This window comes from Uncinocarpus reesii, genomic scaffold (genome assembly GCF_000003515.1).
Source record: "Uncinocarpus reesii 1704 scaffold_1 genomic scaffold, whole genome shotgun sequence".
NCBI classification, from domain to species: domain Eukaryota; kingdom Fungi; phylum Ascomycota; class Eurotiomycetes; order Onygenales; family Onygenaceae; genus Uncinocarpus; species Uncinocarpus reesii.
In genome coordinates this window covers 6,715,324-6,728,692 of record NW_003052500.1, presented here as the reverse complement: position 1 = coordinate 6,728,692, position 13,369 = coordinate 6,715,324, and the positions used below count along the sequence as shown (strand labels likewise).

The 13,369-nt window shown below is 50.9% G+C and overlaps 6 protein-coding genes across 6 annotated transcripts; 2 read left to right on the top strand and 4 right to left on the bottom strand.

Moving 5' to 3' along the window:
* Nucleotides 1-218: 218 nt before the first annotated feature.
* On the top strand, nt 219-2,404 carry UREG_02535 (uncharacterized protein; the record flags this gene model as incomplete). Its single annotated transcript, XM_002542973.1, has 3 exons — nt 219-248; nt 341-1,745; nt 1,800-2,404. The coding sequence occupies 3 exons, from the start codon at nt 219-221 to the stop codon at nt 2,402-2,404; spliced, it is 2,040 nt and encodes a 679-aa protein (XP_002543019.1).
* Nucleotides 2,405-2,961: 557 nt separating this feature from the next.
* Nucleotides 2,962-4,147, top strand: UREG_02534 (bys protein; the record flags this gene model as incomplete). Its single annotated transcript, XM_002542972.1, has 4 exons — nt 2,962-3,276; nt 3,342-3,586; nt 3,639-3,882; nt 4,109-4,147. The coding sequence occupies 4 exons, from the start codon at nt 2,962-2,964 to the stop codon at nt 4,145-4,147; spliced, it is 843 nt and encodes a 280-aa protein (XP_002543018.1).
* Nucleotides 4,148-4,839: 692 nt separating this feature from the next.
* UREG_02533 (uncharacterized protein) lies at nt 4,840-6,323 on the bottom strand (the record flags this gene model as incomplete). The annotated part of the gene is made up of 2 exons (XM_002542971.1): nt 4,840-6,115; nt 6,193-6,323. 2 exons carry the CDS (start codon nt 6,321-6,323, stop codon nt 4,840-4,842), a joined length of 1,407 nt encoding a protein of 468 aa, XP_002543017.1.
* Nucleotides 6,324-6,884: 561 nt separating this feature from the next.
* UREG_02532 (uncharacterized protein) lies at nt 6,885-8,622 on the bottom strand (the record flags this gene model as incomplete). The annotated part of the gene is made up of 5 exons (XM_002542970.1): nt 6,885-7,762; nt 7,814-7,989; nt 8,042-8,167; nt 8,222-8,417; nt 8,484-8,622. 5 exons carry the CDS (start codon nt 8,620-8,622, stop codon nt 6,885-6,887), a joined length of 1,515 nt encoding a protein of 504 aa, XP_002543016.1.
* Nucleotides 8,623-10,261: 1,639 nt separating this feature from the next.
* Nucleotides 10,262-11,036, bottom strand: UREG_02531 (uncharacterized protein; the record flags this gene model as incomplete). The annotated part of the gene is made up of 2 exons (XM_002542969.1): nt 10,262-10,849; nt 10,992-11,036. 2 exons carry the CDS (start codon nt 11,034-11,036, stop codon nt 10,262-10,264), a joined length of 633 nt encoding a protein of 210 aa, XP_002543015.1.
* A 677-nt stretch (nt 11,037-11,713) lies between these two features.
* On the bottom strand, nt 11,714-12,823 carry UREG_02530 (uncharacterized protein; the record flags this gene model as incomplete). Its single annotated transcript, XM_002542968.1, has 3 exons — nt 11,714-12,021; nt 12,105-12,553; nt 12,606-12,823. 3 exons carry the CDS (start codon nt 12,821-12,823, stop codon nt 11,714-11,716), a joined length of 975 nt encoding a protein of 324 aa, XP_002543014.1.
* Between the last annotated feature and the right edge of the window lie 546 nt (nt 12,824-13,369).

The window sequence follows — 13,369 nt, the reverse complement described above, 5'->3', positions numbered from 1 at the left end:
TATCAATGGATAGCAATGTCTATAGGCATATCTACACGTCCGCCTGCCATTTAGTATTCATAATTAGATTCTGAGGCCGATTCTGAGCTGTGTCTTTTAGAAGATGCCGGCTCCGGATAGCAACAGTTCGCTTAGTCAGCAGCGATAAGGAATTCGACGCGCTTTGAGCAGCAGGTTGAGCTTCAGAGCCATGCCCTTCCAGTGCTCTTGTCGCCAACATGCCGTCTTTCAAAGATGAACACATACTGGTAAGCATGCAGTGACTGCGTGTGCCCCTCTCAAAACTTTGTTTATCAACCTTGCGTGGAGAACGGGTCGTTAACAATGATTTCCCTTCTAGATTATTGCGCCAGGGTCGCAAACTACCCTGGCGCAATTGGGTCTCCCAGAGTCGTTCACTCCAGCCAAGTTCCGTTTCCCAACTCGCATGTTCCCGGCTGAAAAAAAGGGAGAATGGGAGCCGCTTAAGATACGCCAAAGAGTCATCACTGTAAAAAAAGCTGTCGTTAATGACTCAGCTGCTCCGAAAGACAGCGCCGCTCCTCCAGCTGGGGCCGTTGAATCCAATGGCGCCGAGAAGGCGCAGGACACGGACATGAAAGATGCATCGGACAATGGGCAGCAGACCGTACAGCAGGAGGATGCGCAACCCGAGACAACCTATGTTGAGGAGGAGCAAGTCATTTATGAGGAGGATCCCACTTCCGATGAAGGAGCCGTATATCCCATACGAGGCGGAGCCGTTGTCGATTGGACCTGCTTTTTCGCACTCTTAACACATATTTATAATACGCTGAGCCCTCCGTTCCACACCCCGATTCTGCTCATTGCGGAACCCGTCTGGACCGCGCGTGACCGCGAGACCCTGACGCAATTCATCTTTGAGAAATTCAAAACTCCAGCGTTTTGTTTGATGGACTCTGCCTTGGCCGTCTGCTACGCCTATGGAACTGCAAATGCGACAATTATTGATATCGGCCACGAAAAAGCGGACGTAACGGCTGTGACGGATTTTATTGTCAGTGAACATGGGAGAGGCATCGCGTTACATGGTTGTGGTGGTGAGGCTATGACTAGTCGTCTTTTTGAGCTGTTACAGCCGAAAGGGTTCACACGAGAAATGTGTGAGCAGTTAAAAAAGAGTAGTATATGCGAAATTCTACCATCCGGGACACCGCTCCCCGGGCGCGGACAAGAATTGGAACCACCTAAAGCTCTAGCGCCTCCTGGGAAGGGGCCGGATATGGGTCGGAATGTTGGCGGCGGCGATATTGAGGATGACGAGGGTATCATCGATGTGGCCTCCATTGTGACCGGGAACACGAGCGAGTACCTGGCAAGGAGAGAGAAGGAGAGGGCGGAGAAGGAAAAGGCAGAGAAAGCCGCCAGCCGGAAAGGACATGGGGGAGACTCTGCTGCTGCTGCAAAACTTGCTCGTTTACCCAACTCTAAAAAAGAGAAGGCGCCGTTTCAATTTCAAGAGTACAAACCGATCCAAACGAAAGATATAAATGGCCAGGCCATAACGCAGTACGTTTTGCATAAACGGGATATTGAGGTTGGAACAGAAAGGTTTTTAGCAGCCACTTCGAGTGATGCCAAAACCGGCGAACTCGGCTCTTATGGAATTCTCGATACTCTAGCAGCCCAGATACACCATACGATCCACTCAGTCCCTGACGCTTCGAAACGGAGCGAGCTGTGGGACTCTATGATTATCCTTGGGAATGGCAGTAAAATCCGAGGTAAGCTTTTTGCTTTGTTCCATGAAGGCGATCAATACTGACGAGCTACGGCAGGATTTCCCCAGGCGCTTGTCTCCACGATAACACAAAAGTACGTGCTATCACCCTCGGGCACCATTTTCACTTCTGAAATCCCATCCGCTCTCTCTACTCCACTCCCCACCGGAGGTACCAACACCCCCGCCCAACACATCAATCCTAGCCCGTTGCTCCATCCCGCCGCGCACGGAGTAAATCCCCTCCTGGTAGCTGCTACTCATGCAAACGCCCCAGTGGCTCCTAACCATCTGAATCCAAACATGAACCACTCAGCGGACCCGAATGCTTCTGCGTACCATCGGTCAACAGGCCATTCTCAAACACCAACATCAGTCAAACTTCTCAAACCCCCAGAGTACTTTCCGGAATGGAAAGACCAGGGAAGCGGCGGTGGTTCTGCGGCAGCAACAGCAGCCAACAATGCTGCTAGCAGTGGAGGTGCCGTGACAGGAGTGGCGACAAGCTCAAACAATATTGGCATGGAAGAGGCAACGTTCCTTGGGGCACAGGTCGCAGCGAAAGTAATATTCGTTGTTGATCAGGGTCTGAGCAAAGGCTTCCTGAGTCGTGTTGAGTACAACGAGACAGGGCCCACGGCGATTCACGACTACTTGTTATAACAAGGGCAAGTTTTGCGGGTGTTATGCGACTGATTCCGACATTAGGGCCATGTTCGGGTTGATATTTGAAATTGTGTTAGACTATGGGAGCAACAAAACGATGCGACGGAAAACAGGAGTTGATTAGCTTTGAAATCCCACAATAATAGTAACTGTGCCTTTTTCCCTCCGTTATCCCATAAGCAATCCTTCATCGAGCCTGATGCCTGAGATTTTGATAACACGCGCGCTAAGCCTCTTTGGGCAAGCCGCATCTCTTATCGCACACCGCAAAAAATGTTTATCAATCCCGCCTGACAGTTTGGACGCGGCGTCACATTTTGCAGCTTACAGACGCTGAGATGAAGCAAAGCATTCGCGTGGGAGACTACCGTCAGAGCTAATTTGAGGAAATCCCAACACTGCAGAAGCGAGCCACGCGCCTTGAGCCTTTTCTCCAAAACCCGCCCGAGAACACATCCCGTCACTACTCTCTCGCACAATCATGCCCAAGACGGCACGGCCCACGGCCGCCACTGCTGAGCGACGACATGTTCCCCTTGCTGACGACATCCTCAATGCGAACCACCTTCGCACCAAAAAACCCACCAAGCGCAAATCCCGCCATGATGATGACGATGCCGCGGGACGACCACTACATTGACGCCAAATCGTCTCGGAAGATTCTCCAGATCGGCCAAGATTTAGCCGAAGAAGAAGAAGCCGAACAACGCGCTGCGGAGGCTGCGAGACGCCCAGCCGCCGCTAACTCGGCGTTCAATTTCGAGTCAAGATTCGGACGGGATTCTGGGGAGGGATCTGATGAAGAGGGGGTGGGGAAGTTTGGGGAAGACGAGGGAGAGTGGGAGGATGAAGAGGAGATAGAAGAAATTGTAGGCTCCTGTTTGTCGGTGGTTGTGTCATGGTTGGAGAAGCTTACAAGATTTCGTGCGTTTAGGAAGTTGACCCAACCGACCTTGACATGTTCCACAAGTTCGTTGGTCGCGACGACGAGGATCCTATTTTCAACCCTAGGCAATCAGGTGGAGAAGAGGAAGGGCAGGGTACCAACTTAGCCGATCTTATATTAGAGAAGATTGCTGCGTTTGAAGCGAAACAGGCTGGACAACCAGCCGTGATTGGCGGTGGACTACCGGAAGATGCGGTTCAGATTCCTATGAAAGCAGTAGAAGTCTACGAGAAGTACGCTCGCTCTCCACGTTTGGTCTTATCTTGCTAACCCGACATTTTTTAGGGTTGGTTTGCTTCTCTCCAGGTACAAATCTGGCCCCCTCCCAAAACCCTTCAAAATCTTGCCCACCCTGCCGTATTGGGACACATTACTCGACATCACGCAACCGGATAAATGGACTCCAAATACGATATACGCAGCAACTCGAATTTTCATCTCCGCAAAGCCCCATATCGCACAGCAGTTTATCTCCATCGTTCTCCTAGACCGCGTCCGTGAAGAAATCCGAGAAAATAAGAAGCTCAACGTACATATCTACAACGCGCTAAAGAAAGCTCTTTACAAACCCGCATGTTTCTTCAAAGGGTTCCTCTTCCCACTTGTCGCTGGCGGCACCTGTACCCTACGCGAGGCCCATATTGTGTCGAGCGTGATCGCTCGCGTATCCGTCCCCGTTCTCCATTCCGCTGCTGCGCTCCTCCGTCTCTGCGAAATCGCAGCAGAACAAACCTCCACATCACTCACATCCGAAGGAACCGGTGCCACAAACATCTTCATTCGCACATTCCTAGAAAAGAAATACGCTCTACCCTACAAGGTCATCGACGCACTCGTCTTCCATTTCCTTCGTTTCCGTGCCGTTCAACCCCCAGATACCAATGGAGACACAGATATGACAGATCCATCGGCTGCCAGGGCTCACAAGCTACCTGTTCTATGGCACCAGTCTCTTCTCGTTTTCGCTCAGAGGTATAGAAATGATGTCACTGAGGACCAGCGTGAGGCACTTCTGGACTTGCTACTGGTTGCAGGGCATAAAGATATTGGGCCAGAGGTAAGACGAGAACTACTGGCGGGGAGAGGTAGAGGTGTGGTGGCACCGGAGTTGCAGCAGGCGGATAACGGCGGTGACGATACCATGGACATGACTATGTGAATACAAATTTTCCGAATATTTTGAAAAAAGGGGGGGCTTGGTTCTACTTTGATTTTGCACTTAAAATTCTCCGAGTTCTTGTCAGGCTCTCATTTTCTTGCAAAGCCTTTTGGATTTAATGTCGGTTTGAACAAGGCTATAACAGACATGCTGCATTTTTCGCGAAAGGGATGCCACTCTACCCGCCCCTTATGTGTTTTAGACTTAACGATCACTTAAATTTCTTGCCATATAATTTAATGGCGTTTTGATGACCGTAAGCAAGAATATCTACCCTGGCTGGTCAATTTATCCAACCATGTTTTGACCCATATAGTTCGCCTCTATTCACCCATCAAGCGAGCCCGGAGTCCCGCCAGCTCCGTCCATTTGCATCCGGACATCTCCTGCCACGGACTGCGCCCTTTGCGGTGTCCCCGCTGCGGTCCCCGGTCCGGTGGCAGTTCCAGTTCGCAATCCAACATTGTTGTTCAACCCAGCCAGCGCCTGCGTCACATTCCACCCCATAAACATGGCTTCAATCTCATCCACAATATCAGCCACCACATCCTCCACGATCTGCTCATTGAACCGTTCCCCAAAGGGCTTGATGTTTGGAATATCCTCTTTCGGTGGACCGAACCACCAGGGCGCTTCAAATCGGCATTCCACAGCTCCTCCGTTGTGACAGCTCACCATTGGGTAATAGCCAATCATTCCGTCGTCGGCGTTTTCTCTCTCGCCAATGCCTAGGTTGTTTGATAGTTGGGTGGCGCGTGAAGCCGGCGGTAGGAAGGCATATAGGCCAGTGAAAGGGGTGCCCATCCGGACTCCGTTTTTGTAAATGGTTATGCTCGATCCTGGGAGAGTGCGTAGGGAAGGGTCCTCTGCGTTTCCGGGTGATGGTGGGCCGTACGTGGGGGTTTCTTTGAGGTTGAAAGCGTAATCTCGAAGGTGTTTGGACGGGAAAATGTGGTTTTGTTGATAGAGAAAGTCTGACTTCAAATGGAAAGGTATACGGTCACGAATAAGATTGACAGATGCCGGTTGCTGAAACGACGTTTTGAGAGTAGAAGTATCGGCCCCGTTGCCGTCTTTCGCCGCATCGTATGTGCCTTCCACGATCTTCTTGTGCAGGCCCAGGGGTGGCAGCGTGATCAGCATTCCTATCACATCACCTTCGTTGATAACTTCGTTCTTGGGGAAAAAGTATTCGCACCGCATACGGTTCACGACTTCGCCGTTGACGTCGCGGATCCCGTAGCCGTAACAATCCACGCCTACATTAACATCCAAATCTGCCTCCCGCCGCGCAAATCCCAGCCGTACATTACCTCGAGGTGACGGACCGGGAGTAGCATCTTTATTAGGGACAATGCCACTGATGACTCGGGCTTCATAGTAAAAGCTACCTTCCCTCGCACAAATATTGGCGCGCGCTGAATGCCATGGGTCATTTGTGCTAACCGCCAGGCCATCCTTCGTAAATGAAATCGAGGAAGGAGAGTCCTCGAAGCTGAATCTCGAGTGATATGGAGGAACGTCGATCTGACGGTAAAGTATATGAGGAAATCCGGGGTCCGTGACCGCGTAGGTATATCTGAATCCGTTCCGATTGCTCACTCTACGACAAAACCACTGCGTCAATTCTCTTCCCAAGAACAAGATAGCTCTTACTAGTCAAAGAAACTCAGCACTCACTTGTCCGCAACCTCAAAAAAGGACCAGGATTGTTTCAGCACGTCCGAATGCCTTGTGAAGACGGGATTCATCTGGCGAGGCCTCGGAGGCAGCATGTCAATTGGCCGCGGGTCCGCGAGCGGAATAGGCATTGACATCGACAATTCAAACGACGGAATTGCTGAGCTAGACGCGGACGAAGTCACCTTTTTATTGTACGTGACGGTGCCATCGTCCAGCTCCTGTCGCTTTGCGCCGCGTTTCTCGCGGCCGCCGCCCTCGCGTTTGGTCCGTTTACCCTTTCCATTGGCCGGTGTCGTATTGGTTGCCATGTTTTTAATAGCTTGAAGAAAGCTACGAAGAACTAGGAAAGCAGTTTAAGGCCATACATGACGAAGGGTGAAGATTGGGACAATGGAGCAGTCATTGTGTTAAGAGTCGCGGTTGATAAGATAACGTCAGTTCCATTTGCCAGCCCGCCCACCGCCGATGCCGAAGAGACCTATCAACAAATTTGGATTCAAAAGAGCTTGGGTTGAATGGAAGCAAGTTGAATTGTTGTAAACGGCGGTTGGAAAGTTAGAAGTTCGTTACATAGTTAAATGGAGTGCGTTGCCTCGCAAGGTAACCAGGCCTGAGACAGCACCCTCGCAGAGTCGCAGTTCATCTAGATGGATGGATCTTAATACATAACAACATTCTTCGTTCCTCTATCATACATTCATCTGCTCCAGTATTCCCCCGACATCGAGAACTAGCTGGTCATCCCCATACTGCCCAATAATTTGTATCCCCACAGGACCAGCGCCGGGTTCACCGGGTTCACACATCGCATTCCCGGCGGAGATGGGGACACTCAAAGCCGGAAGGCCTGCTAAGCTCGCTGGAACAGTAAAAACATCATTTGTATAGGCTTCAATGGGAGCAAGGTTCTCCAATGAGCGCAACGAAGGCGGGGAAGAAGGGGCCGTGGGACAAACAAGCACATCCACCTTCTCCTGCTTGGCTTGCTCGGTTTTCAGGCCTTTGGCCTGACCTAAGGGTTCCATTTGGAGTAACGGGTTGTGAAGGTCAAATACGGCATTGAAGTCTGATTGCACTAATCGGCGGATCTTTTGGGCTTGGATAAAGTAGTTATCCATCGCTTCGGCGCTGAGGGAAAACGCACCGAGAACAATGCGACGTTTGACTTCAGGTCCAAATCCTAGGCCGCGAGTGTTTGCGTAGAGATACCCGCCTGCGTTATCTGCGGTATCAGGACTACGCGTACCATAACGCACTCCATCGTACTTAGCAAGGTTAGAGGATGCCTCAGCCGGCGCAAGCACGTAATATGCGGATAATGCTTGTTTTGTAGCCGGAAGAGAAACTGGTCGAATGGTATGACCCTGGCTTTGAAGATATTGAAGGGACCTTTGCCACGCTTCGCGGACAAGAGGGCTTAATTCTTGAATATTATACTCTTGAGGAACGCCGATGTGTAATTTTGCGCGTCGAGTTTTCGTCGCGATTCCGGTTGCTTCGTCAATATAAGCACGGGTAGCCTGCGAGATGCTGGTTGGATCCTGCTGATCATAGTGATTCAACACCCCTACATCAAAAATTAGAACAAGATCCTGGGCCTTCGTTCCATTCAACCTACCGAACACCTCGCGAATGGTAGAGATCTTTTGCCCAATCACCCCTACTGTATCGAGAGAATTGGCATACGCCACTACTCCCCATCTCGATATCAAACCATACGAGGGTTTGAAACCAACTGTCCCTGTATATGCTGCTGGAAGACGGACGGAGCCACCGGTATCCGTTCCCAAAGCGCTAAATCCGGAGTTAGCTGGTTCAGCCAGGGTAAGCTTAAACTTGGGCATACGCATAACATTGTTCTGTCGAGACAGCAATCGCGCTCCCTCCAGAGCTTCCGCCTACGGAGCTATGATCTTGAGTTCCTGCAGAAGCCCCCTTTACCAGACCAAAATGCGAGTACGTAGAATGAGACCTACAGCCCCATCAGCCATGAAACCGTGCATCGCGGCGCGAAATAAAATCACACCCCATTCCAAACTCATCTAAATTTGTTTTCCCAGCCATGATAGCCCCGGATTCCTCTAACAGCTTCACCACTGTGGCATTGAATGGGCTGGTGAAGTTTTCCAGCATCCTGGATCCGCAAGTCGTTGGAGCATCGCGGGTGCATATATTGTCCTTCACGGCGACGAGTTTCCCGTCTAGCGGTGATTTGGATTCTCCTAAGACCATCAGACAGCGTCAGCGATTCCGAAAGTCAGTGTTTAAAAAGCGCTAGAGCTCCATACCTCTCTTCCGCCGAGCGTCCGCATCTTTCACACGGTCAACCCAAGATCCAACTCGCTGTAGCGGGGTGATAAAGGCATTGAGGCCAGCAAAGGTTTTCTGGTTAATGAGGCATCTCTCTGCTTCCCGTAGAAGGGACATTTATGCCACTACTCCAAGGGAAGCTCTGTGTGATCGCAAGCTGTTGTCAATTGAAAGCAGAGTCAGAACGGACTCGAAGCATTCCGACGTCATGTGATCGACGGTTTAGTCGATCTGCTACTGCTCGTCCTAAAATTCAGCCAGATATCGCAGTTCCTCGCCCGAAGCTCACTTATATCCTCAATTGCCATTGCGGCCCCGACAAGACAGGGTGCGCTCCCGTTCTTTGAATTTGTTATACTCGCTTGGTTCCCGGCCCTATGGCGTATAATCCTCCCCCAGAACCTCCCCCGAATCTCCCCTCAAACCCCCGTCCAAACCCTCCGTCTCAACCTCCGCCGCGTATGACTTCGAACATTTCGCAGAGCCAGGGACCTCCAATCCACCATCCTAGCCCCAATTCGGCTGTTACTCCTGCTTTGTATACACAATTTAATCCTGCTCCCAATGTGCAACACAGCTTCCCCCCAAACCTTCCCCCGGGATACTTAATGCTCCCAATACCCTTTCCCGTAAGGCCGATATTCAATAACATTCTCAATGCGCCGGACAACATTGGCGAGATGAGACGGCGATTTTTTCTTCTAGAAGCCCCAATAGTTCAAAGTCACTATGAGCATGAGATATATTGGCCATTTATGGATAATTTCTGGGTGCGAAATAAAGTCAAGGAGTCCGCAGATTGTCGAACAGAATATTATTGGTGTCGATTGTTTAGGAAGCAAGATCAGAAGTTAGTGGCTCCCAGATCGGGGTACCAGTTATCAACTGCAAAGTGCTAAATGATGCATCTCTTTAGATCCGCCGTTCCTCCTAGGCTTCGAAAACGAAAGTGTTCCATGCGCAGTGCAGTGGGCTGTGAGATGAAGCTCCGTAAACGCTTCTGGAAAGATGGCTCCGTGGAGATATAGAATCACGGAACGTGCAGTCAACACTGCCATTCGATGGATGATATGGACCAAGTTAAACGAAATTTCCGCCCGTCAAACTTGCGATTGGGAACGAGATTTGTAAAGGATACAAGCCCACCGAAGTGAAAAGAGTGCTGTTACATAACCACGAGATATTATCTGATGCTGGTGGACAGAGCATTACGATCAAAGACTGTCATAATGCCGCGCTGTTATTGAGTAAAGAAAGTAAGGACAGCCAGCCTTCAGGAAAGGAAGATGACCAGCCAGAACAGCAAGAGAGTATACAAGACGAGGATGAACCTATGCTTGGCGCAATGCTACAGGAGCATAATAGACGAGAAGCAGAAATCTCGAGAGTACCAAATGACCGAACGCCAATCCAAGCTCAACCGCAAGAAACAGGACGGACCCAGCAGTCAACCGAGCCTACCGTTCACTTAGCAGAATCTAATGGCATGAGTCTAGCACGGAAATGAATCGTGAATTCACGAGCCAAACAAGATAGCGCTAAACGGAAGAAAAGAGATAATTGATTTCTTCGAAACTCGGAAGCGTAAAAATGTACCATAGGCCCCAAACTCCGTTCCGAACTCCTAGGAATGGCAGGGGACATATATCTCGTCACTCATCAGTCTATCTCCGCAGGCTGGGGACTTGACGCCAAGACGGCTTGCGGGCAGATATCCAAAAACAAAACGTGCCATCGGATCATGAGGCAGCCACACCTACGATCTCAACGCCCTCAATCTCCCCGCCAACCCGTCCTCAAAATCTGTCTCCTTCTGCTTTCCTGCCTTGACCCCAATGTCATCATTCGGGGCTGCATTCTCCTCCAAATTCTGTCTCAAATCCACCCCCGCATTATCCGCCAGCCTCTCCATCAATCTGTCAACCTCCTCGTCCGCCCCCTCTGCCCCATACTCCGACATTTGTACATCCCTCGACACCCCTTCCAACGCCGAGCCCGCTAGTTTAAAGTCCTCCGACCTGGATACAAACGCATTCGCAATCGCCAGCGTCCGCTCGAGGTTAATACTCCTACTCGCCGAATCCAGTGCCTTGGACGCTTTGGCCAACGACCGCGTCGAGTCGCGTGTGGACTTGGCGGCCGCGAGATCGGAATAAATCACATCCGCCTCGGCGGCTTTGGAGAGGAGCGTGACGGAGCGGCGTTTCTCGCGAATCGCGGAACTCGCATGGATGCGTGAGATTTGGAACTGGCCCTTCTTCAGGGCTTTGGTGGCTTTATCTTCTTGTGAGCGGGACATTGTTTCGGCCTTGATGGCTTGTTTGCGGAGTTGGTTGGCGTTGACCTGAGTTTTTTTTTTTCTCATTAGCGTTTTTGCGGTGGTCGATGTAATTTTAATGGGACAAGAAATAAATAGTAGGGACCAAGACGGCGCCGCGAGCGTGATAGTACAATATTATTCTCAAGAGTCGGAGTTGGGTCCATACCTTGACTTCGGCCATCGCTTCGAGGAGGGGATCTCGCATCCCCATTTTGGCCGGACGATTTGAAGGGGAATAAGTATACTGAGGAAGCGGAGTTCAAGGCGCGTTTCAAAGAATAGAGCAGGATAAGAGACGTAACTATATACTCCGTAGAGGGCTCTCAAAGCGCAGATGCTGCGATGGTTGACGATGTCGCTGCCTGCTCAAAGTTCGTTGATGTGGTCTCGGCCACTGCGTCATGTCGCGCGGAGTCATCACGTGATCGAACTCCAGCCGCAGCGGACACCAAAGCAATAAAAGATTCACTGACATATTGGCGAGAAATGATGGTAGCCCAGAGTATTGAGAGATAAAGTTTTGTAAGATATGGAGTAAATTCAAATGAATCTAAGTGTTACATGTACACTGAATGGCATAAAAAGGCTATAATGTCAAGAAGGAAACCCAACCCGCCCCAACATGCTCGTGATACAAAATAATGTTAGAAGCGGTGATGCCCATCATTCATGGTACTCCTTGAACTCCGCAAACGACTTAAAAAGAGGTGTTTCGCCCTGGCGTAATGTGCCGCTCGAGCGGTTCCGTGTAACCGCCGAGATGAAGATTTATAATTATGCGATTTCCCGATCCGATCAATTGTCCAGACCGTGGTCATTAACAACTCCCAATCCCGGTTAGGCCGGTTACCCTGGGTCATTGATCGAGAGCTGCCAGGTCGCTGCAAATCACGCACTGCTAGCTGCAATGCCCTGCTCGTCGCATCTCTCAGTGGACGCGCCAAAGCTGGGCTGCACGCTAGCAATCGGGTGAGAAGTTGGACCCGGAAGACCGATCGCTGACTCAAGGTTTTCGACTTTGCCAGGCTCGGGGTCGAAATCAACCATAGAATCAAAGGCAAGTGTCGGCAGATCTCCTCCTGGGAGAAGATCAAAGGAGAACCCGTCTTCAAGGAAAGAAAGATCTGGTTCAGAGGAAGAATCACCGTCGAATAGGCGGCGGAAGTCATCGTCAGAAAGAGGTGCTGCATGATGACCTGTAACATCAGGGCAAAGGCTGGATGCGGAGTCGAAGATTGATTGAGTGAGACTGTCAGATTCCCCGAATCCTCCGATTGACACTGCAGGCCACACAACATCTCTGCAGGATGTTGTGTCAAATCGGAGGTCTCTACGGAATCGACGATGGTCGCACTGGGAGAGTAGAGGGTGATGGGTGGGGTCGGAATGGGGATCTTCTCCACATCTAAATCGTCATGTTCTTGTTTGAAGAGAACCGGAGCTAGTGTTGGAGAAGGTGCTGATACCGATTGAGGAGAAGTGCCGCGAGAGCTGCGAATTTCAGTCGAGAGTTTGGCGACTTGCTGATTCAAACGGTTGTTTTCTGCTTCCATTTGTGCTAATCGCTGCAGAAGAAACCGATTCTGCTGTTCCATCTTGGCCTTTTCGGTTTCCAACTTTTCGATTTCCAGTCGCTTTCGTTCCCTTGAAATTTGGGCGGCTGCTCTGTTACGAAGAACACGTTCGATTCTGCGTTGCTCCTTCTCATCTTCAGTTTTTGCGCGTTTCCTATAGCTTGTTAGAATATTACCCTAGAAAGACAGCCCGCAGAATCACCAACCTTGGCGGCAAGTTTGTCTTTGGGGTGGGTAGTTCTTGACCCCATGACTTTCTCTTCTTGACCGGCTTTTTCTCTTCGGGCTTGGGCGTCTCATCCTTGGGCTCCGGGGTCAGCTCATCGAGCTTGAGCGTTGTTTCCGCCGGAGAGATTGTGAGCTGAGGGATATCGGACCCCTGGACGAAAGAGATGGAGTCGAAAGTAGAAAATGTAGAATCCATGATGAAGATTGCGGGATATCGTCGTTTGCCACTTTGAGGCGGCCTGGTCACACTGACAACCGTGGAGGAAGGGAGGATTGTTCACAGAGAGAGAGAGAGCGAGAGGGGGAGAACAACGAGGTCGGGTCAGGTCGAGTGTCAAGGACACAGTGGCCTTATGGAGGCACGTCGGGCATGATGGGCTCTTGGGCGAGCAGCTTAGGTAAACAAGGCCGGCGATGGAAATCGGCCAAAGACAGCAAGAGCGGGAAAGAGGAAGCTGGAGAGGACAGATTGCTTTTCGGCAGGAGCGACCAGAGGGGCGGTCCTTCCCCTTTTAAAGGACACGCTGGCCAAATCCGGGCTGACGGATCACGTGAATCTGAGACTCGCTCCTTCCAACAGGGGAAGGCTTGGCACGCTGCCGAATCTCATGTAACCAGGCTATGCCGCAATGGGCCTAGCGCCTGATCACCCCGCCGCCCCACATCGTCCAACAGCATGGATTCGCGTGGTCTGATTGGCCGTCTGGCTTGGCTGTGTTGCAACATGCGTCTTTTCAGACTT